The 24,702-nt window shown below is 41.2% G+C and overlaps 1 protein-coding gene across 1 annotated transcript; it reads left to right on the forward strand.

The window, feature by feature from the left end:
• The first annotated feature begins 2,478 nt into the window (after window positions 1-2,478).
• On the forward strand, window positions 2,479-23,425 carry LOC117487295. Its single transcript, XM_034135984.1, has 3 exons — window positions 2,479-2,600; window positions 17,061-17,173; window positions 18,049-23,425. The coding sequence occupies exons 2-3, from the start codon at window positions 17,074-17,076 to the stop codon at window positions 21,657-21,659; spliced, it is 3,711 nt and encodes a 1,236-aa protein (XP_033991875.1). The 5' UTR covers window positions 2,479-2,600; window positions 17,061-17,073; the 3' UTR covers window positions 21,660-23,425.
• The last annotated feature ends 1,277 nt before the right edge of the window (window positions 23,426-24,702 follow it).

Raw genomic sequence — 24,702 nt, forward strand, 5'->3', positions numbered from 1 at the left:
AGCTTTGCATGACTTTCTTCAGGACGTGTTTCATTGTGGTGATAGTGAGGGTAGTCAATCGTTTTGTTGACAAGACAGTAGTGACGGCCATCTTGGTGACGTGTGTTGTTCTGTGAGACCAGAGATGTAGTTCATTGAGCGTTTCACACAAACAAATGTGTTACTTCACAGTTTTACGACACATTTTTATTTTTTTGACTTGCAAAATTATCTTTTAAATTGACAAACATCATATGTGTAATTCGTGGCACAATTCAAACGGGATCGAAAGATAATCTTTCTCTCTCCATTGACTTCAATACATAATTTTTCCGAAATAAGGTCCCATGGAGGTCCACCGGAAGGGGAGGGACTTCGCCACTCTATATGTCCGCATCTGTAGCCTGTTAATCAATAAGGAGAGACTTCATTTTGTTTAAAGAACATTTATTGACACATGTCATATGATAAATATTAAGTCTTTGGCGATAAGACTCCGATCCTGAAATCGTGTATCTAAAGCAGGAAATGCAGCCGTGAGCATATAGGGAACCCCCAAAAAGGAGGAAAGTGGATGAAAGATTAAGATCGGACCACTTGACGAAGGATCTTACCTTACCAGGTGGCATGGATTCTGCTGAGACGTGATTGAGAATCAGACAGGGAAATAGAGACGAAGCAGGGGGTTTACATGTACATAAACCCACACTACAGGAAAGGGAAAACCACACAAAGCTGAATACAGCCACTTTAAAGTCACGTACTCGGCCGAAAGAGAAGCATTCTCTCAGGCTGCGGTCCAGACAAGTCTCTCGGTTTCATTTCCTATTTTTAGAAATCGTTCCTGCACGAAGCAATTACCATATATGGTGTTGAGTTTGACATACACCATCACACCTTGATCAGAATTCAGAAAATAAAGTAAGAATTCAGAAAAAATCTTCCTTAAATTATTTCTACTCGATCCATAGAAAACATTTAAAAAATCTGAATAAAAAAGTCCTTTTCGAATTACGAAGAAAAAAAAGTCAGACGTCCGAAAAGAACAACAAATTAAGAATTATCGTCAGATATCTTAAAGGGGACCTATCATGCAAAATGCACTTTTGTACGTCTTTTCTACATGAATATGTGTCCCCGGTGTTCCAGGGAACTCACCAAGTGTCAGAAAACACAACCCTCTCTATTTTCCTCCATACCCAAATCTCTAAAAAAGGGGCTGCAACGGATCTGATAAAAACTGATCCAGATTTGAACGCTGTCCTGACGTCAGGACGGTGGCGCTACGGCTATTGGGCCAACTCCACCAATCAGGAGGAGACAGCCACGGCCATTGCCGTTCGAAAGCGCTGGAGACGCTGTAGTACATATGCCAGGCCTGTAAGTTGCGCTGTAGTCTGCCACAAAAGCAGCGGAGAAGACTTCCCGCCCATAGTTACCATGGTTACCCTTCTGTTTATTCTCCGCTGTGGCTTTTTTTCTCCCTTCCCGAGGCAAGCGTTTGCTCCCGCTGCTTTAATTCAATGCAATCCCTCCCCGTCGAGGCAAGCACTGTAATTCTCTCCGGTTAGTCCACCAAGCAGATGACAAACACCCACCTCTCCGCCTCTTCCAAGGAACGAGGGGACCGTGCGGCAGAGTTTCAGTTTCAGTTTCTTTCGCCGGTCAGATGTCCGTTAAAGTTTAAATCTTCCGGACAAAATTAGAAAAGTGCCGGTCAAAGGTCTTCTTTGTTATTTATTGAGCTTTAAAACAAATGAATAACGACTCTATATAATAAAACACGAGGACAGAGATCTCTTTTTCTCCCCCTCTTCTGACAGCCCAGCAGCTGATCAGAGCACGGCTCCCCTCTCCTGCAGGGGGGCGTGGTCAGCAGAATCAGACCCGTAGACAGCAAACAGCACATAGAGCGAAATGAGGCATGGCTAAAATGCATGATCTGTTTGGTATTTTGAAAACAGAAACGTATAAATATACCTTATATAGGTATGGCCCTACAATATATCATTTAAATATAGCATGATAGGTCCACTTTAAGGAAAATGAACATCATTTTGATAGAACTGCTGTGATACAAAAACCACCCTTTACTGATCCAAAATACCAAAAAAGAGTTGAAAAACCACAACAAAAATATCCAATGCCCCGATTGAGAGATGCAAAATAAGAAAAGACAAGATGCAAGGAAACTAAAAACGATTGGCAAAAAGAGGCAAATAACAAAAAACAGATCCAAACGACCTCAGAAGAGTAACAAATAAAATGATGATGAATAATTACTCATACATACTAATAGTGTGTGTTTGAGGCTCTGCAGTGTGTGTGAGGCCCTGCAGTGTGTGTGTGTGTCTGTCCTCTACAGCTGCACTGCCCCTGTGTGTCCAAACCCAGTACTGCAGCCAATTTGCAATTGCAAAACTTCGGGGTGTTAACATGCAAATAAACCCACACTACAGGAAAGGGAAAACCACACAAAGCTGAATACAGCCACTTTAAAGTCACGTCCTCGGCCGAAAGAGAAACATTCTCCCAGGCTGCAGTCGAGACAAGTCTCTCTGTGTCTCTTTGAAGAAGAATCAACGATCTCAGGTTTTTCTCAACAAACAGCAGAATCTCTGGTGAGTTTCCTACAAATCTCAAACACACTGAATACTTCTGTTAGAACCACAATCTGATTTAAAGAAATCTCAAGGTCGCACTTCTCTTTAAGAAAAAACAGAACTGGGATCTCTTCTAACGTCATGGAGTGCACTGAATTTGTCTTTTTTAACTTGTGTATTGTATACTAATACTTGTTTATTGTAACTTGTATTAATACTTTTGACACTATGTCAAAAGTACTTTCTATAGCTCTCTCTCTCTCTATATAGTGCATGGTGTATTTGATGTCGTGGAACAAAACGTTACAAATGTTTGTTCAGATTGTGTTAACCATACACCTTCAGGGTAAAAACCAAAAACACATTCAGAGAACAATTGACCTCCAGACCAGGGGACAGGAAGAGATGAGATATTTGGTCATCTGTCTGTGCAGGCACGAGTTCCTAAACTAGGAACTCGTGCCTGCACAGACAGATGACCAAATATGGTGTTGAGTTAGTCATCAAGCGTCACACCTTAATCAGAGTTCAGAAAAACTTGAGAATTGTGGGTAAAAAAACTGAATCCTGTAAATAATTTGTAATCAATCCAGAGAAAACGTTTTGGAATTTTGAGAAAAATAATTAGACTTCAGAAAAAAAAGATTTAGGAGAAAAAACTCTGAATTTATTACATTTTATTTTTGGCCATTATTATTTCCCTTTTGGCAGAACCACAGAGTTCCAGACGAGGGGACAGGAAGGGATGAAATGCTGAGTCGTGTCTTTGTTTTAGAGTGTAACCGGTGTGGATCAGCGGTGTCCGTGTTGTGTGTCTTTTGAAGGATGAGACCCGAGTCAGCATACCGTCGAGCCGCTCTCCCTTTATTCACTGACAACAGATATACAACAAATCAGTCGTTATTAAATCAGTTTCCCCACACTGACTCCTCTCACGTGGAACACACTCACAAAAAGAGAAGAGGAACACGTGAGGGACACAAAATGAAGGGGGGGGGGGAAGTCCCACAAAAATAATCCTCTGTGTTCAGTGACTGAATTCTGGAGGTTTCAGACCTAGTCAGGTATTGAACGTTTAGTAAATAAAGAACACAGAATTATTGAATACAAAACACGGAATTGATGTGATTATAATAAGAGATATTTGACACTAAACACCACTGCATATTTACAGCTGTTACACTAGTTTCTGAACAAACCGAATACCATATATGATGTTGAGTCATGGGCGTAGGAAGCATCCTAAATGTGGGGGGGACATTTTTAACGGGGGGGCGAAAAAAAAATAGATTTCCTGTATTCTGGTGCATTTTAACAGGTGGTTTGATACTTTTATGTGGCTATACTAGCATGAGGAAAATGATGGGTACATTTTGTAATTTCATCCAGTAGTAAAGAAAGGAAACATATTTGATTATTAATTCAGAGCTGTCTTTGAATTAATAAAAAGCAGTTTAAATGCCCATTTTTTTGTACATTTATATACAACAATAAATATTTGTGAGTGCATTGAGAGATATTGTTGTGGAGAGTCATTTATATATAAATCGCAAAATACATTTGTGAATCCTTCTGTGAGCATTTATTAATATTGAGACTGATCTGACTCCATACAGATGTTAAGTTCACCTAGGAATGGTATCATTGACTTAAATGTTCAAATAAATGTTGCTCTTCTGTCTATATTGGTCATATGATGCCCCTTGACTGAAATGTTTCCTGTTCAATATCCCCACTGATTTCCTTAAAATCCTGGGATGAGAGTCCACATCACAATTTACTCTCAACTGTCATTTCCCTTTCATCACTCACCTCAGCAATGGACCTCTCTCCACTGTCCCTGTATTCTGCCTCTGACTCACTCTCAAGTGCCTAGATGTCAAGAGAGGTGGTGAAGTGATCATTATTTATTGAGCAGTATACTCTTTCACATTGAATCATAACAAGTCATACTGAATGTAAATACAACTGACTCTAAAGTAAGTTGCAGTCTGTGACATTGGACATTTTGAAGACTCAAAGTCCCAAGCAGTAGGTATCTCTCTACCATGACATAAAGACGAAACTCCTCTCCAGAATTGAGACGCCGCCATCACTGTTAACTGATTAACTGCTACCAGCTGATGACTTACTTTCCTCTTCTTTGAAAAAAATGTTCTTATGTCCATGTTGTCTGGGGGAGAAAACATATCAAACCAAGAGATCGTCAGCTTTGATTTTCGCTGTATTAACCATTTCCCGAACATTTGGTGTGTGTGACTTACCTCCGCTACCGGCATCGCTTCATACAACAGATCTGAGCTGTCCAACTATGACAACACTCCTTGAACATGCGCGCGCTATGTGAGAATCTGCCTTGGTACAAAGTAGCAGTGAAAACATGGTACGGAGTTTCATTGATTTGGGCATTCTCTCAATAAGCAAGTGGAATGGATTTCATTTGATAGTGAAGCACTGACACAGCGCTCTACAAAGTGCGGCGAGTGGATAGACCGATTCACGGACTTTTCGCATAGTAAAAGTGGGGGGGTCTAAACCAGTGGTTCTCAACTGGTGGGTCGCGACCCAAAAGTGGGTCGCGGACCCGTTTCGAGTGGGTCGCGGATGTGTGAGTGAAGAAAAAAAAGTTGAAAAAAAAAATTTGAATTTTTTTTTTTTTTTTTTTTTGGGGAAAAACTCAAACTTTTATTTTGAAGGCCCGATTTTCTTCTCAGAGTGTACCAGAATGCGTAGTTTATGTTAGTATTTCTAAAAATCTCCTGGGGGAGAATCCCCCCAGACCCCCCTGTTGGGGTTGGGTTTCAGCATGTGTGCCTTTTTATATAGTTCAGCTTTGATTCCATCATCTCATTAAACCTTTTTTAAAAGCATACTTTAGTTCTGTGAAGGGATATAAGGGATATATGCACTGTACTTCACTTTTATTAATATTGTATGCTCAAAAGCGTATATATTACAGCACGATATTTTGTTGAATAGATTTGAGTGCTTCAAAATGTTGGGTCGCGATGTATTGACCAAGTAAAAAGTGGGTCCCGAGGCCTGACCAGTTGAGAACCACTGGTCTAAACTAATCATTTGAAAAAGTGGGGGGGACTTGTCCCACCCTCATATAATGGCTGCGACACCCATGTGTTGAGTAAGACGTAAACCATCACACCTTAATCAGAATTCAGAAAGAAAGTAAGACAAAATAATTCAGAAGAAAAGTCAGAAATAGGGAAAAATACAACTCACTCTGGGAATGACTTTTGGCTATTGTTATTTCCTTTTGGCAGAGCTGCTTTGATAATATGTGAAAAACAATGAACACATCTGTGTCTCCCCATGTTGAGATAACTTAAGACCTTTATTCATACATTTAAAATATATATTTATTCACTATGTTCTTATTGCATGTGCCTTATCTCTAAAGTGAAAACTAAATATCACAATATATTTGACCAAAAACGTAATAATGATAATGTGTTTCTTTCCCCGTTTGTGTCTTAAGTATATATAAAATGGCACTGTTGGAAGAGCCTGGGACTTGGAATTTAAATGAAACTTTAACTATTTTTAATTTGAAGATAAAACTGTTGAATCTTTGCAGAGATGGAGTACTCGAGTCCTGGACTCGGACTCGAGTGCCGATTTTCGGGACTCGTGACTCGACTCGGACTCGCGCACTGATTGACGCGACTCGGACTTGGACTCGTGAATTCTCGCGCACGATGACTCGGACTCGACTTGTATATTGACGCTTCGAGCAAGTTTTCTCTGGAGTCTGATGTCCTCTATCCTGGCGTGTGCACCGGCTGCGAGGCGAGTTCACGTACTGGGCCCCGCTATTCCAGTCTAAAGATGTCTAGAGACACACCCCGCATCGTGCTGTATGCTTTCACACATTCTGCTTCCACATTCGAAAAGAGCAGCGCAAAATGCTCTATGTGGAAACAATATTGAAGAGAAGGCTCCGTAACACATTACTCTAAACATCGAGTTCAGACATATAGGCTGTCTTGAACACTATCATCAGAGTAACGTGATCTAATCAATAAATAAAGATTCAGCCGATAACACGAAAGCACATACTTAACATGCAGAATGACGTCATTTTGCATGCTAAGTAGCCGTGTGCTTTCTGGGGCTAAATCTTTATCAGTAAACCGATTTAACCGGTAAAAGTTCCTTCAAAATAAGAGTCCCGATCTTATTACTATCAAAATAAAAGTGCAAAACGAAAACTTTACCATAGGAAAATATTGGCATACAAATATAATCACTTCTCTAAAAGGTAACTCATTTTAAACATAGTTTATTTATATATAATAATAATAATATTAATATTAGTAATAAGCTTTATATTTGTATAGTACTATTACAAGAATTGTAGCCAAACTGGCTTCACAGCAGTTCAATAGACAGATTAGTATAACATGACAGGATGAAAGCAATGTAGAGGAGCAGCTACATTTCAACACATATATCCACGAAGATTAATACATGAAGACTTGTGACTCGGACTTGACTTGGACTCTTCTTAGGTGACTCGGACTTGGACTCGGACTCGAACACAGGTAATGATGACTCGGACTCGGACTCGACTCGGACACTCCTTGGGTGACTCGGACTTGGACTCGGACTCGACTACGACTCTCCCTTGGTGACTCGGACTTGGACTCGGACTCGAAGAGTGGTGACTCGAGAGTGACTTGGACTCGTGAATTGGTGACTTCAACACTGAATCTTTGAACCTTTAGTCTTTGAGTTATGTCAGTATATCGCCCAGCCTGAACGTTGTTAGAAATGACTCGGCTGTTCCTTCCTCTGTGAGAAGGTCCATGCATCCAATATTGATTTTAATATTGAATATGTTCTTATTATGTTCTGATGTGTTCATACTGTCTCTCCTGTGTGTCCTGTTCAGGTCACCAAGACGAGGCGTAACTGAGGAGGAGGATCGCTGAGTCTCTGCTGAGGTGTTTACCGCTCTATAGCAGTGGTTCTCAACTGGTCAGGCCTCGGGACCCACTTTTTACTTGGTCAATACATCGCGACCCCACATTTTGAAGCACTCAAATCTATTCAACAAAAAATCGTGCTGTAATATATACGCTTTTCAGCATACAATATTAATTAAAGTGAAGTACAGTGCATATATCCCTTATATCCCTTCACAGAACTAAAGTATGCTTTTAAAAAAGGTTTAATGAGATGATGGAATCAAAGCTGAACTATATAAAAAGGCACACATGCTGAAACCCAACCCCAGCAGGGGGTCTGGGGGGATTCTCCCCCAGGAGATTTTTAGAAATACTAACATAAACTACGCATTCTGGTACACTCTGAGAAGAAAATAAATAAATCTATTACTACCCGACATATTAATAATATTTCATGCCATTGTTTGTTTTTCACTTTGTTCTGACAGCTTGCTGCTCCTCACAGAGAGAAGAGCAAAGAGGAGATAGTCTGTGTGAATTACTTTAAATTGTGGGTAAGGGTAGATAGCTCCCATTGTTCTGTGACCTGTCAATCATCAAACCGGGGGTCATATTTCATTATGTGTTCATTTTTATCTGAAGTTGTACCCATGGATGTATAAAGAATAGTTCTACCACAGTTATTCTCTGTGGGGACTTCCGGCAACAATCTTGATTCTGATTGGCCAGAAGACTCGAAAAAACATCAGCAAAGATATTTTATTGAGAAGATGATCGTGACAGAAGTTTTCAAAACCGTTTATGGTCTCCGGTACTTCCAGTCCAACGCCTACTGCATGCACAGCGTTAGAAAATCGGGCCTTCAAAATAAAAGTTAGACTTTTTCCCCAAAAAAAAAAAAAAAAATTCCAATTTTTTTTTTCAACTTTTTTTTCTTCACTCACACATCCGCGACCCACTCGAAACGGGTCCGCGACCCACTTTTGGGTCGCGACCCACCAGTTGAGAACCACTGCTCTATAGGATCAGGTCACATGTGTGTCAATTAAACAGCTATTAGTGGCTGATTTCTCTTTTGACTTGTTAGAGAGTCCTGGTTCTTAGATGTGGATCCCAAAAGTGTATCATGAGGTGCGTTCACACCGGAGTACTTTGGTGTACTTTTCCCACAATAGTTCATCAGAACTACGATATATTTGCGTTCACACCAAAAAGCCCCAGGAACTAAAGTAGCTCAACTTAGTTCGCGAGACTCGCTTTTCAGTCCCTGCTACAGAGCAGGGTCTGTCGTGGGAGAAAACAGTTCGTACGTCTGATTGGCTGTGCGGAATGCAAACCACGCCCGTTTGACTCTGATTTTTTTTTTGGAAGCGGTCATTGTATTTGCTCGTTTACCCGAAGAGATTAGTTTTGTGAAAGCAGTTATTATAGCAACACTAAATAAATCATCGGAGCGGTGGAATTGATGAGGATGTCTCGGCGCTTCTGGCGATTTACTCGGAGGACGCAAAGTGCGGAATTCAGAAGCTTCTACTGCATGCAGTTTCAGTGGATCAGCAAAGTTAGCAGACCTGGGAAAGTCATGTCGTGACGACTACGAAGGTAAAATAAAATACATGCACTGCACTGTTTTAATCTGCACAATACTGGTCTTAGATGTACTTTTATTTGCTCAGTAGATCGAGCTAGCCATGCTAGAACTAGCTAACGTTAGGTCCAAGCTGGCTAACAACATCTAGCTAGCTAGCTATTCTCAGCCGTGCCCGCTATAAACACGTATTGACTTGTGAATAAGTGTGCAATGTTCTGTAATTTGCTTCACTAACTCATGGCACTAATCGTGTGTTTCAGGCGAGGTGTTTCTCTCAGGATTAGAAACTAGTTTTCCCCTCCGGGATAAAACGATAATATAACGTTAGCAATTAGCATGCTAGCTGGACCTCTGTGGCTACACTGAGGTAAACAATAGATTGTAGTTGCTATAATTTCAAGTAATTTGCAACATTCATTCTACATGTTAATGGTAAAAGCTTAAACAGTTGATTACCTGCATGCCACAAAGACTGATGTTCTAATATTTTTGCACATTTAAGTAGAAATGTAATTGAAATTCTATTTACTGCCTAAACATTGTTCCTTGTATTATCCTAAATAGTTTGACCTTGTTTCCTCAGAAGGCTTCTCAGACTACATGGAGGATCCCTCAGAGAAACACAGTTTCCACGTTCAGTTCCCCCCCGCTGAGAGTAGGCAGCTCCACACCCTGTGCCCGGTCAGCGGACACCATCAGGACTACCATCCTGACCGCTGCTGCCATACTGCAGCAAACAGGAGGGAACGGAGGTGAAAACACACTTTATACATTTAGATATGTGGAGCACAAAGAAAAGCATTGCTAAAAAACATTTAGCAGCTAAACTGTGGATAAAAAGTAAACCACATTGGTTTGTTATTCAATATTCAAAAGCTTTTTGAATCATTACATGTCACTTGTTAGACGCTTTTATCCAAAGCTTACATACTCAATACTGTGGGCAATCCCCACAGGAGCACTTTGGGGTGAAGTGTCTCAGGGACACAACGACATGCTGACTGCAGTGGGGTTTGAACCTGTGCTCCCCTGATCCGAACACCAATGCACTTATCCACACGCCTCCCTATCATGTCCTGAGAGCCCTCCATCCCCCAATTGCTAGTGCCTTCACCATTTAAAATGTTAATAGTCAAATCAAAGGTGTTCCCTGTGTTCCTCCTGTTGTGTGCCTGCAGAGACAGATTTGGACAATGTTGTGTCGTTGTTGCGATTAAACTGATCTTGTATCTTGCATATTTCACCTTAGGAAAGTGGGCACGCGATGACAGCTTCCTTGACACCATCATGGCGATGGACCGCCGTGCCATGGTCAGCAAGGAGAATGAGGACCTGCGTGCCAAGGAGATGCACGACGAACGGCTGCTGCATTCACACAAGGCCCAGGAATCGAGGTGGAGCAACAAAATACCTTTCAGGCTGGGCTTCTGGCAGTGCTAAGCGAGCTGATTAAATCCAACAGGCCTTCAATACAAAAATTAAGAAAAACTTGTCGTTGATAAACTGTACAATGACTTGTTGGGAGGCGTGTGGTGCAGTGGTCTGGTGCGTTGGTGTTCGGATCAGGGGAGCACAGGTTCAAACCCCACTGCAGTCAGGATGTCGTTGTGTCCCTGGGCAAGACACTTCACCCCAAATTGCCTACACCTGGGACAGTTAATTTTGTATTATTGTGATTATATATATATGCCACTGTTATTAATACTGACACCTAACTTTGCACAAAGGTGTGTCTGCTGCTGAGCCTACCTATTGTTATTATATATATATATATATATATATATTGCCACTGTTATTATATTGTTTTGATACTACTGACACTTATTGATCTGCTGCTGATAAATAAAAGAGAACCTACATGCACGGCACTAGCATCATGACTGTCTTTGTTTAAACCAGCAGCAGTGCAGCGGTACACAGACTAACCTGTGTGTGTGTAACGTAGTTCTTCAGGTGTGCATGCTTAACATGTATGTTAACATGTATGTATACAAACGTTTTTAAAGAGCTTTCAACCTCATCCCATTGTCTTTAACATAATATACTCATTAATATACAGTATGAGTACTGTTTTGATACTGACATTTAATCTTTGCACTAAGGTGCGTCTGCACTATTGTAATTGTGTCTGTTGACTGGTAAATAAAAGAGAACCAAATGTACAAAATATCAGCTTTATTGTCAATTTACAATTTCCATGCTGTTCAGATGCCTCTCCACAACGTTGCTTCCAGGCGAATACAGAGGAGTTGAAAAGAGCCCTTGGACATTCGGAAATCTTCGATCCACTGCACATGTTGGCACCTTCTCCCACCAAGCCGATGTTCTATTGTTCACCCAGAGTTCCGTAGTATTCGCATATCTGGAACACATACAAAGACACAAATTAGCCCTACATAACTCCATAAATCCTACATTAGATAGTATTAATGTGATGTAATGAACGTACCATTGCTGTTCTTTGGGCGTGATAACGGTCATCATCCTCGGCTGTACAACGGCGAAACATGTCCATCGCGTGTGATTTCGTCGTCTAATCCTTTTGTTAAGGCTTCTTAACCGCCTTCGCCTCCGACTCAGCATTTCTATTGCATTTGAATGGTCGATCTGTATTTGTATTTGTGGCTGAGTTATTGGCTTAAATAACTCAGTTACGAAGCTGTATAACACGAGCACCAAAACGCCAACTCCATACCGTGTCTGAGGTCGGAAGGTAAACAGAAGCATACAGCGGAAGCGGAAGTTTTTTTTCTTCTTCTCTCGGTTTTTTGGCGGATTGCAACTTTAAGGTGCATACCGCCACCTACTGTACTCGCCGTGAAGTTGTTTGCAGCCTGCCAGGAAAACCTAAGCAGAAGAAGAAGAAGTGACGTCAGCGGCTCATTTGCCTAATCCACCCCCAGGAACTCATTTTGGTGTGAACGCGATCTGCTTTAGTTCATCAGAACTAAAGGAGCTCTCATGAACTAAAGTTCTCAGGAACTACTGTGGGAAAAGTACTTGGTGTGAACGCGCCTATGGGTATTGTTTGTGGTGTCAGGCTGTGTGCAGTTTGCCCTGAGCAGTTTGTGTGAGCAGCCACCAGAGGGCAGCATGGTGCAGGTTTGAACCAGCAGCTGACAGGAGGCTGATGGGATGTTAACCCAGCACAGATAACAGCATGCAGCTCGCTCTGTAGTATGAAACAGATTGATACACATACACACAAAGAAATACAACATACAGTACAGGTTGATGTGTTGATGGAAATATACACAAAGGATGCACTCTGTTTTGAGGTCACTTTGAAGTACTGTAGTAGTCTTGGGTCCATTTCTAGAAGAGGTCTCATTATTCAAGTTTATGTGTAAATGTATCTATAGTCGTTGTGTCTGTTTGTATTTATTTGATGTAAAGGACCCCCGATGCATCAGCCAGACATCGCCATCAGCTGATGTTTGACATCATTTCTGCCATCTGCAGATCAGCAATAAAAGATGACATAGAGTGGCGAAGTCACGCCCACTTACTTCCGGGTAATGGGACCTTATTTCGGAAAAATTATGCATTGAAGTCAATGGGGAGAGAAAACGTATCTTTCGATCCCGTTGGAATTGTGCCATGAATTACACATATGATGTTTGTCAATCTTAAAAAATAATTTCCATGTCAAAAAAGACACAGTTTGTCGTAAAACTGTTGAAATATAAGACTATGAAAAATACGTAACTAGAAAGACTACAAATCCCAGAGTCGCGTAAGTGATGTCACAATTGTTTTGATCAGCGCCATATAGATATAATCTATCTATATGGCGCTGGCTAAGATAAGATAACTTTAACAAGATGCCTGTGTGCTTAGTACCAGGTTGTTATTATACCAGCAATGGGTCTTGCTCGTTCTTTTGCTTCCCGTCTGATGAAAGGACCAGGAGTGGCTTGATCAAGTTAGCTACCTAGCTAGTAGCTAGCACGTTAGTTAGCATTACAGCCTTGTCATTTTTATTAGCCTTAACATGAAGTAACATTAAGTAACCCAAAATGTTAAACAGTAAGAGTAGTAGTCATATTTCGTGAACCCTTTGAATAGTACTGTCACCGGTGTGATCATTCTATAATACACAATTTAAGCCCGGGGGAGAAATGCTAACGCTAACGTTAGCATCGGCGATCTTCTCTACTTCATGCTATCTGCACAAATGGTTGACATTAAACATTAAAACGACCAGGCAGTTCAGAGAGAATCAAAGGAAGGCAGGCAGGCAGCTTTGTATGACATTCTTCAGGACGTGTTTCATTGTGGTGATAGTGAGGGAAGTCAATCGTTTTGTTGACAAGACACTACAGCAGTGATGGCCATCTTGGTGACGTGTGTGGTTGACCAGAGATGTAGTTCATTGAGCGGTTCACACAAACAAATGTGTTACTTCACAGTTTTACGACACATTTTTTTTTTTTTGACTTGCAAAATTATCTTTTAAATTGACAAACATCATATGTATAATTCGTGGCACAATTCAAACGGGATCGAAAGATAATCTTTCTCTCTCCATTGACTTCAATGCATAACTTTTCCGAAATAAGGTCCCATGGAGGTCCACCGGAAGGGGAGGGACTTCGCCACTCTATTAAGCGATGGCAGTAGCTGATCTTAATATGTTGTGCTGGGCCATGTGAAGTGCCCACATTGCCAACGTTCAGATCAGGGCTGGGCAATATACTGATATTACTTAAAGATAAAAGGTTCAAAGATCAAATGGTTTTATCGTCATATGCACAACAGTTGTAGTGTAGTTTTAGCCAGAGCTTGAAGTGGGGATAAAAGTGCCACGCCCTTATTCACATATTAGCATGTTTATCAGTAAACAATTATTACAGTGAATAACAAGCACAGTCCTTCTCAGTCTGCTCCAGGTTGAATTACACTGCCCTTCATTTGAAATACCAAACATATATCTATAGGTGGAGATGAAGCCCTTCAGAGCTTAGATCAAAGAGTGCAGCGTGTACAAAAGATTAGATCTAATAGAGTATCTTACTCAAGGTCAAGTACAAGTTAGCGTACATAAATACATTTTACCCAAGAAAAATGACTTGCAAATAAATTGACAGAGAAAATTGAAAAATATATAAAATACTTTAGCCCAAGGGTTGTGATGAGGTGCTGGTCTGGAAGTAGGACTATGTGCATATACTTTATTTATATCTGGTTATTTTGAGAAGGCCTGGGGCCTACACCTGATAATAACTTATCAAAATATGCATTCCTGAGTAGAGTAACTACAATTAACCAGAGTACACTAAGCATCAAGCTACATGAATATAAATAAACACAAATACAAAAACATCAAGGTCTCAAAAACAGGTGTATCAATTAAATAAGCCCCTTTGCAGCCACAGTCTATGCAGCCATGGCCGTTCTCACCATTGAGGTCACGAGGTCCGGACCGAGGTAATTTTTTGGAGGTGAACCTCCAAGGTGCGCAATAAATTATTGCGCAATCTATGCCTGTGAGCGTGCTGCGTGAGCCGAGATGATGTGTTATGTGGTGTGCGTAGTTGAACCTTTTCATATTTAAGTTTGTAGCAAGTAGAGGGCTGCTGTGTGTGTCTGTCTGTCTGTCTGTGTGTGTGTGTGTGTGTGTGTGTGTGTGTGGTGTGTGTGTGTGTGTGTGTGTGTGTGTGTGTGTGTGTGTGTGTGTGTGTGTGTGTGTGTGTGTGTGATTATATATTGCAGCTATACTTTGGTTTAAATTACATGATTAAAATAGCTAGAGGGCAAAAGTTAATTTAATTCATCAGACCTTTTAATGCTTTTCTTTCATTATAATGAATGGGGTCTGCCCCTGAGCCCCACTAGCATGTTTTGGACCTCAGTATTTACGAAATCCTGGATACGGGCCTGTATGCAGCAAACAGTCGTTGCTTTAAACACACATAACGGTGTTAGGCTAGAGCAAAAAAGTGTTGCAGCTTTTCAAATTGACGCACTGCGTAGTGCGCACACAGCGCTACCTTGTAATGCAAGTGGATGTCCCTCTCGTCAAACGGACTATAGCAGAGGATAGTTTAGGTTTGCTAATGGCAGCACCTGAGCGCCAACGTAGTGCGCATGCGTCTTTGAGTACCCGCTGGGAACATACGTCTCCCTGGGAAAATCAATATTGTTTCCTGTTAAAGGCAAAAGGATCAATGGAACATGATTTTAGAGGGCTGAGTAGAGTCCCTGCAGCCTGTGAGAAGTGCCTGTACGCTAGGGATGTTAAGATTCACCGATTCGCACCGGCATAAACGTTCAAGATGCGAGTGCACCGGTTGAAAGAGTGCACATCGGCTACAGTTTGGGTTGAACTCGCGATGCATCGATTGTAGCGTCTTTGCATCGGTAACAAAACGATTCATTCATATAATATCCTCTCATCCTGTCAGCACTCAGCAGAGACGATCTTTGATCTTTGCTTCGCCACTACGGAGGCCGAGAGTCTCACTTATCAACACACATGGAAGTCGAGGAGAAAGAGAAACACAGCGCACCGAAAAATAGCTACAAATCTAACGTTTGGCAACACTTCGGATTTTTCAAGAAAGACGGTCAACTTGAAAAATCGCTCACAAATTGTAAACGATGCCGTGCGGCTTTAAAGTACACAAGTCGTACGAGGAACTTAGCGACGCATATAAAGAGGCGACATGGGGTCTGCGGCTGAAAAGAGAAACCTGAAAGTTAGACATGAGTTCAATCACTCAGTGAGGTGTTCTGTCAGTGAGAGTGGTGTTTAGTTTACAACAGCCTGTGACTGCCAATAATAGTTTAAATGTCTTCCTTACTGTAAGCAGTTATGAAATACCTGTGAAAGGTTATTTTCTTTATTGTTCCTATAGAAACACTGCTTTCTGCTCACTGGTGAGTTGGCCTATGAATGAGTGTTAAGCACATCAGGCTGGTATGGGCATTGCACGATGGTAGTTGTTATTTGCACATTGTTAATCCTGGGCAATGCATCCTTAAATTGTTTAACTGGGAGGTGTTATAACATTGTACTTTACTCTGGAGAGTGTTTTAAGGTAAAAAAGGTAAAAAAGAAACAGCATGATGGGATGCGCAGTACTAGTAGAGAGAACCAAATATGTAAAGCACTTTTTTGTTAATGTATGATTTGCTGCATATAAGGAATAAAACAAAATCCTCTGTCGTACCATATTGAATTGTATCATTATTTTGCATCGTGTTGAATCGCATCGTATCGCCCCGTATCGCATAATGTTGAATCAAATCGCATCGAACTGTATCGCAACAGGGGTGAATCGTATCGTATCGCATCGCCTGGTGTTTCAAATGTATCGTTAATGTATCGTATCATTGGCAACGTATCGAGATGCGCATCGCATCGGCCTCAGTGATGGAGATGCACATCCCTAGTGTACGCAAATAGTCACGATACGCCAAAGAATAAAATGTGGAAGTGCCGGTACTGCGTAGCGGTGAGTAGTGGCCCACTTCGAGCACTGGTTTTAGCAATAACATTCTCAGACCCAGGCTCCTCCAACAGTGCGACTTTGGATAGACATCAAGGAAATAATGAAAAGAAGTGCAATAAAGCTGTGAAAGTGACACAACTGTTTACATAAATGATGCCAATCACAGCATGTCCCCTCTCAATAAATTAAAAGCTTGTTCTGTTTATTCATTATTTTTATAAGATGAGTGATTATTTAAATTAAATATGTCTTATCATAAAAAGTAACGTGTAATAATGGATTATGATGGACGACGAGAGTGGAGCAATGTGTACAGCAGCTCAAGTAGCTTTTTTAAGAGTTATCTTTGAATTTGTGCTTGATTAGAGTTAGTGTCAATTTGTGGAGTTTTTGTGTCTCTTTGTTGAGTAGAAAGGTCTAATTGAAATCAAAATGTGAGCATGGTTGGACATGATATTACCAAATCATTGAAGTTAACTAACGAGCTGTTGTCGATTCTTTTCAGTTCCTTCAAAGCGATGGACTCTGAAGGCAGCGGGACGATGGAGGTGGCGGCACTCGGACGGCCTTTCAGCCTCGGGATGTTGTACGACTGCCGCAACGACTCTCTCGTCCCTGGTGAGGAAAAAACATCACCTTTAAAACAGACATTTTCTTTTTACCAGGAACGAAACACACAGATGAAAAGTTATAAATAAGTTATTTAAGATTTGTTGTTGATAGCATGGATTTGACTGTGATGTTGCAGAGTTGGAAGAAGCAGGTTTGGACTAGCTTGTTTATGTGAGGCTCAAGTTTAGATTCTGGTCAAAGATCACACCCAGGTTTCTTGTGTATGGTTCATCGTTGAGGGCCAGGGTGTTGATTTATGTCAGAGACAAAGTTACCAGGGACACTAAGAAAGACCTCGATTTTGTGGTTGAATACTTTTAGTTTAACATGCCATGACAATCACAAAATATTCTACAATAGTTAGGCTACTGATTGCTGTTATCTGTCACTGTTACCGCTGAACTGGAAGTTATTTGACTTTTATTGTTTATTGGAATAAACTCAGAACGGCTAAATGAAGGTTTTCACAGAATTCAAAAACTCTAAATGAACATCTGTTTCCTATAACTACCATAGAAATAACCCAAAATAACCCTGTATCATAGTGCCTGGCCATATAACTTTCTTTATGGTTTTGCTCAACAACTGCGGTCTGCACCACTCTGTCAGGTTCACAACAAGGATGCAGTGTAACAGTCATGAAAATAGTCAAGTACATTAAACTGATTTGTGTCTTTTTGTCTTGTAAGCAAGAAGATCTTTCTTTATTATCATAAATGTTCTCAGGAATCGAATCACTGAACAAAATCATTCTATATTTCAGTTCCTAACAACAGGAAAGCTAAAATTATTGGAAGTACGATGCGTTGATTCCCCTTAAAATTATTGTGTGTATTAACATTGAATCTGGTTCTAGCTTGATTTTGGTTCTTCTTTTGCAGGAATGACTTTGTGGGACCGTGATGACCTTAAAAATCATATTGGAGAAAGTGCACAGAGCTATAATGATTGTGATATAGTTGCATCTGAATCAATTGAGGATAAATCTTCAGCACTAAATGTTGAAGCATCGCTGAAGGCTAGTTTCTTGTGTGGACTGGTAAACGTTGGTGGATCAGCCAAATACTTGAACGATAGCAAGACTTCCAAAAATCATGCCAGAGTAACACTGAAGTACCAAGCTACCACAAAGGTCCATGAACTGTCCATGAATCATCTTGGAAGAGGCAATGTTAAGCATCCATATGTCTTTGATCAAGGAATAGCCACACATGTAGTCACAGGTATCCTTTATGGCGCACAAGCCTTCTTTGTCTTTGACCGTGAGGTGTCTGTCAACGAGAACTATCAAGACATTCAGGGCAACTTGAAGGTGATGATCAAGAAAATTAGCTCCGTTTCAATAGATTGTGAAGGCTCGCTGAAAATGGAAGACAAGGACAAAGCACATGTTGAGAAATTCTCCTGCAGATTCATTGGAGACTTTTTAGTCCAGAAATCTCCTACATCCTTTCAGGAGGCAGTAGAGGTGTACCAAAGTCTGCCAAAGCTGCTGGGAGCCAACGGGGAAAAAGCAGTACCAGTGAAGGTCTGGCTGTTGCCTCTGACATCTTTAGATTCTAAAGCCGCTAAACTTGTCCGTCAGATAAGTATAGGATTAGTTGAAGAATGTCAGAGTGTCCTGGAGGACTTCAGTGACCTGGAAATGAGGTTCAACGATGCACTGAGAACCCAAACTGCACAGCAGTTCCCACAGATTGGAAAAAAACTCAAAACCTTTAAACAGAAGTGCTCTCAGTTCAAACTGGAATTCCAACAAACCCTGGCAAAGAAACTTCCATCAATCCGAGGAGGAGGAGAAGAAGAAGCTGTGCTCGCAGAGGAACTGAGGAAGACATGTTCTTCTCCTTTCAACAGCAAGGACCTGAACGAGTGGATGGACTGTAAGGAGAGAGAAATATACACCGTGATGTCTCTGACCGACATGATGACAAACACCAAGATCATCTCATCTCAAACAGACCTGAACAAAGAAATTCTCTTTCTCAAAAAAGCAGAGCAGGCTGTGTGTTTTGTCTTCACCTCGCTGGGGAGTGATGAACCGTACCTCTCAACTTTATCAAACTACCTTCAACAAACACCCAAACCAGACGATGCCCAAGATCCCCCCCCTCCAGATCAATGGTACAACTCAAGAAAAGAAGGGGAAGCAATGCGGCATAAAGCAAAGCTCTTCAGTGATTTTGCAGAGGCCAACAAGGAGAACAAGAACATCACATTCCTGACGGTGGGTTTAACAAACGAGACACAGAAAGGTGCCAGCATCTACCTTTATACAGACGGCCTTTCTGTCAATGAGAACTTTGAGCCGCCTTCAAAGCCTGCAACAGTAACAGGAAGTGATATAAATCACAGCAGTGTGACGCTGAACATTTCTCCACCCAGATTTGGAGCAGAGGAGATCACCTCCTACTCTGTTGAGTACTGTGTCAGAGGAGAGGACGGCTGGAAACAAAAGACAGCATCCAAAGCTGAAGAAGTCACAGTGAGCGGCCTGAGTCCTAACACAGAGTACATGTTCAGATGCAGGGCAGCGACACCAGTAGGTGCCGGGCCAGCCAATGAAGTCAGTGGATCCATTCAAACCTTACCCTGCAGCCCTCCTGGAAAACCCAACGTTGAATCTACCTCAGGTGAGATATCAGTCAGCTGGGAGAAACCTGCTGAGCTCGGACAAGATGTCCACGTTTTGAGCTACATCGTGGAGTACGCCGAACAAGACCAACAGGTGAAAGAGGAAGATCTCCACTGGGAGCAAATGATGGCGGGAGCTGAGAAGGCGATCATTTCAGGACTTCAGCCAGAGACAGAATACGCTGTCAGGGTCAGGTGTGATTGTGGTGCAGCTGGAAGAAGCAAAGAAAGCATCGCTGTTAATGTCGGCACAACTAAACCTTTACGTCTCACAGAATTCCTCAAAAGTAAAAGCAAAAGGATAATTTCTAAATCTCCCTCAGTTTACAAACTGCCTCTGACAGAAGAAGATATCAACGTCAAAGGATGCCGGAGGTACAACTTTGGCAAAGAAAGCATGACACGAAATCGCACAATAATGCTTGTTGGAGCAACTGGATCTGGAAAGTCCACTCTGATCAATGGACTCATCAACTACATCGTTGGTGTAGAGTGGGAGGACGATTTCAGATTCAAGTTAGTTGACGAGGATCAGTCGAGATCTCAAGCTGAGAGCCAGACCTCTGAAGTCACTGTGTACAACATCAACCACCAAGAGGGCTTTAAAATCAATTACTCTCTGACCATTGTGGATACTCCAGGTTTTGGAGATTCAAGAGGAATAGAAAGAGACGAGGAGATCAAAGAACAGATTCGTAATCTCTTCTCTGACGATCGTGGCGTCAGTGAAATTGACGCTGTGTGTTTTGTAGCTCAGGCTGCTTTAGCTCGGCTCACACCATCACAGAAGTATGTGTTTGATTCTGTGCTCTCAATCTTTGGCAAAGATGTGGCAGAAAACCTCCAGGTTCTGGTGACATTCGCAGACGGCCAACGCCCACCAGTTCTAGAGGCGATCAATGCTTCAGGTGTCCCATGTCCTAAAACAAAAGACGGGCTGCCAGTTCACTTCAAATTCAATAATTCTGCATTGTTTGCACAGAACCAATCATCTGCTGCTGCTGACTCCAGTGGAGATGAGGTAGATGAAGGCTTTGATCAGAGGTTTTGGCAAATGGGGGCAAAAAGCATGAAGAGGTTCTTTGTTACTACTGATGAGCTAACAACCAAAAGCTTGACATTGACAAAGGAAGTCCTCAGCGAAAGAAGGCAGCTCCAGATCTCAATGGAACATTTGCAACAGCAGGTTAAAGTAGGGTTAGCCAAGCTTGAGACGATTAAAGAGACAACTGCACAACTTAGACTGCATGAAGCAGAGATCAGCAGAAATGAGACATTTGAGATTGAAGTAGTCGTCATGAAGCCTTTTCAAGTAGATATATCAGGCACTGGAAAGTTCATCACCAACTGTCTGGTGTGTAATGTCACCTGTCACTATCCATGTAAACGTCCCAATAATGCAGATAAAAGAAAGTGTTGGGCAATAGGACGAGATGGAAACTGTACTCAGTGTAAAGGCAAATGTCCTTGGAATAAACATGTTAACCAGAAGTACAGATGGGGCTATAAGGAGGTTAAAGAAAAGCAAACATTTGAGGATCTGAAACAAAAGTACCATGTAGCCTCAAAGGCTAAGGGAACTGTTCAGGAAGTGATCGACAAGCTGAAGGTTGAATATCAGTGTCATCAGACTGAAGTGACGGAGATAATGCAGAGGGCTGCTGAGTGTCTGAACAGACTAGGAGAGATCGCACTGAAGCCAAATCCTCTCTCCACTCCAGACTACATTGACCTGCTCATTGAGGGAGAGAAATCTGAGGCCGAGTTAGGCTGGAAGCAACGAGTCCAGCACCTGATGGACATGAGAGGACAAGCAGAGCTCATGGGTAAAGCAAGGAGAGGAGAACACCTGCTTTAAAGTGAAGAATCTTTAACTGAGGGCAACATCAAGACCAGCTCCAACTGAGACCAAGACAAGAGCTGAACATGATATCAAAGAAGAGACGTGTATATACAAAATTAAACAAGACAGGATAGTGAGTGATACTGATCAAGAGTCCTTGATGGCCAACACAACCAAGTGACCATGACACAAATGTTCATGGGTCATTTATTTGTATTTTCTGTTCTTACAAAGTTATTGTTTAACTGTTTTTTTTAATTACATGACATGTCACTTGTACTCAATACTGTGGGCAATCCCCACAGGAGCAATTTGGGGTGTCTCAGGGACACAACGACATGCTGACTGCAGTGGGGTTTGAACCTGTGCTCCCCTGATCCGAACACCAAGGCTCTTCCACTGTGCCACACGCCTCCCTTTAATCCTGAAGGATTACATTTTTCAAAGCAAGATGGTTCGTCTTGAAGAAATGCTGAAGGAGCAGCCGAGAGAAGCTCCTCCAGAGTCCACAGTGATCACAAATCCTTTGGATCAAAACCAAACCAAGACCAAACAGATGGCAGCAAGACCAAGAGGAGATCTATCAACAAACTGGAAGACGTCTGTGTTTTTATATCTGAGATGATCTCACCAACCCTGGGACCCATCTACTTCCTGTTTGGCATGTGTGTTGCTATGGACCAGGGGGAGGTGCTGCCCCGTGTGAGGCTGTTTGGATCAGCGGTTCTGTAGGAATATGAGAGAACCCGGTCCACCCAGCGCTGAGGTGGAATGCAGTTCAAAGTGAAATGTTGGACTCTTTACTTCACCACTCTACTCTTTACTCTTCTGCATCGGGTACCTTTACATTTATTACTATAGCTTCATTTTGATTATACTTTTACACACTTTCACCTGTGTGACATTTTGAATGCAGGACTTCTACTTGTAACAGTATCTATACAATGTGGTATTATAACTTTAACCAAAGTAAAGCATCTGAATACTTCTTCCGTCACTGATACAACACATGAAGTCCAAATAGACCCGCACTCAGAGCTCTAGTGTTAATCAATGAATTACAAAGCTTTATTGTTCTCCTGCACAAACATCTCCCTGCAGGAGCAATCTGCATGTTCTGTTTGACAGGAAGTAACATGTACCATGTGCATGAAATGTGGAAGTGTGATTGTTTTGTGCAGAAATCATTAACGTCCTGACACCATCACCACCAATGGAAAAGATTAAACCTGCAAGTTTATTAAAAGTGATGTTTATTTTCTATTATGATCATTTACAAATATCAGATTATTGCTAAATGTTTTTTCTGCTCTTCATGTTATTTCCTTTGAGATGTGTAACTCTACGTGAGTTTTGTTAATGATGGATTGTATTGCTGAGTGTCCTGAAATGATACGGTGGCTCCTGCTGGATGATGGAGACCTTTCTAAACGTTAAACAATAACTCAGACTAATGTCAAGTTTATTTTAATCAGAACAACAGATATGAGAATAAGGAGATTAAAGAAGATCTATCAACAGCTGAAGGGAAAAAGTATAACTTTTAAATATTGTATTTTTCACATAAGTTTGAATTTATTTCCATTGTAATCGTTTTACTCTGTTGTTGTTTTAACCGGGTTTTCAGCTTCCTGCTTAGTTTAACATTCTTACTATTAGTTTAATATTCTTTGAGTTTTAAAAACATTATACCTGATACTGATGTGTATTGATTATCATTTACTGACAGATGGAGAAATCATTCATTAACAATAAATAAATGTCATTTTGTCTCAAATGTTTCTGGCCTTCTTTATCTCCTCGTTTCAAAGCCTCTAAAACATTTACCCAAATACTGAAGTTCAGTTTAGAGGTACTTGTACTTTACTTGAGTATTTCCATGTTACTTTATATGTTACCTCTCCAAGTTAGATTTCAGAGAATCACTAAATCTCCATGTAATCACTAAAGAAGAACATGAGTAGACTGATTGCAGAGTCATTACAATGAGCAGAACATAATGTTAACCTCCAATAGTGTGTCTGACCCTGCAGTGTAAACGCTCCCTCACTTTAGATCTGAGAATGTATTGAAGGGTAGCCCCTTGAGATGGAGCATCTCATCTTCGAGGGCTCCTAAAACATAAACACACTAATTATAATAAATACATCTGATTTAAAGATCTCCTATCGTGCTGTTTTTAGGCATATATTAAGGGTCTCAGATACATACAGATATATAAAAAACATGTCTATGATGTGTTTTGCTCCAATACCAAACAGATCATTCTAGCCTCATCCCTCCTCTGTTACTAAAGAGATGATTCTGGTTTAAAAGAAAAGAGGGGCGGAGCTTATGCCGAGCATCTGATCAGGAGAATTCTAGCAGCAGAAACTCAGCTAAATGCTGCCGTGATTAAACTCCATATTTCATTTGTATTTGTTCCGTTCATGGTATGCAAAACTTAATGTATAATAATTGTTAACAAAACATGTCTCTGTAAACACACCATGGACCGAAAAGGAGCAGGGAGAAGAAAGTCATCTGATATGACCTGCGCCTTTCTAAAAAAAATGTCCTTCATATTTCTCTTTCACAGCCAATCAGAACAGTATCGTAAGATAATAAGAGAAACACAAAAAATACTTATTTCCCACTTGACAGTTAACGGAAAGAAACAAAACAAAAAAAACAACAACACCAAAACATCACATGTACAAGGACAAGTGCAGATCATGTTCCAAACCACATCAAGGATTCTCTCTGAAACAGTATGGAGCTCAAACTCTTTCTCTCTCTCAGGTTTACCACAAGGTGACTTCCTTTTGATTTCCTGCTTCTTCACACATGCTCTCTCCAGCACAGGTTAGCTCTGAGTGTTAGCATGCTAATGTACACAGACCATATTACTTCCAGAACACGTCTCATTGTTTCTGACAGCAACGTTTCTGATTGGCCCGTGGGTGTAAAGCCCGCCCACATTTTAGTAATGTGGTCATGACGCAGCAAATCTGGATCAGCTCCGTTGTTCCCCCGTTTTTAGAGATGTGGGTACGGAGGAAAAGAGAGAGGGTTTATT

This window comes from Trematomus bernacchii, unplaced genomic scaffold (genome assembly GCF_902827165.1).
Source record: "Trematomus bernacchii unplaced genomic scaffold, fTreBer1.1, whole genome shotgun sequence".
Classification (NCBI taxonomy): Eukaryota; Metazoa; Chordata; class Actinopteri; order Perciformes; family Nototheniidae; genus Trematomus; species Trematomus bernacchii.

What these genes read in the sequence shown, in the direction of transcription:
- LOC117487295 (XM_034135984.1), top strand. Translation starts at nt 17,074, where the DNA reads ATGGACTCTGAAGGCAGCGGGACGATGGAGGTGGCGGCACTCGGACGG. An exon ending in CAACGACTCTCTCGTCCCTG is followed by an intron (nt 17,174 to 18,048) that starts GTGAGGAAAAAA and finishes CTTCTTTTGCAG; the next exon opens with GAATGACTTTGTGGGACCGT.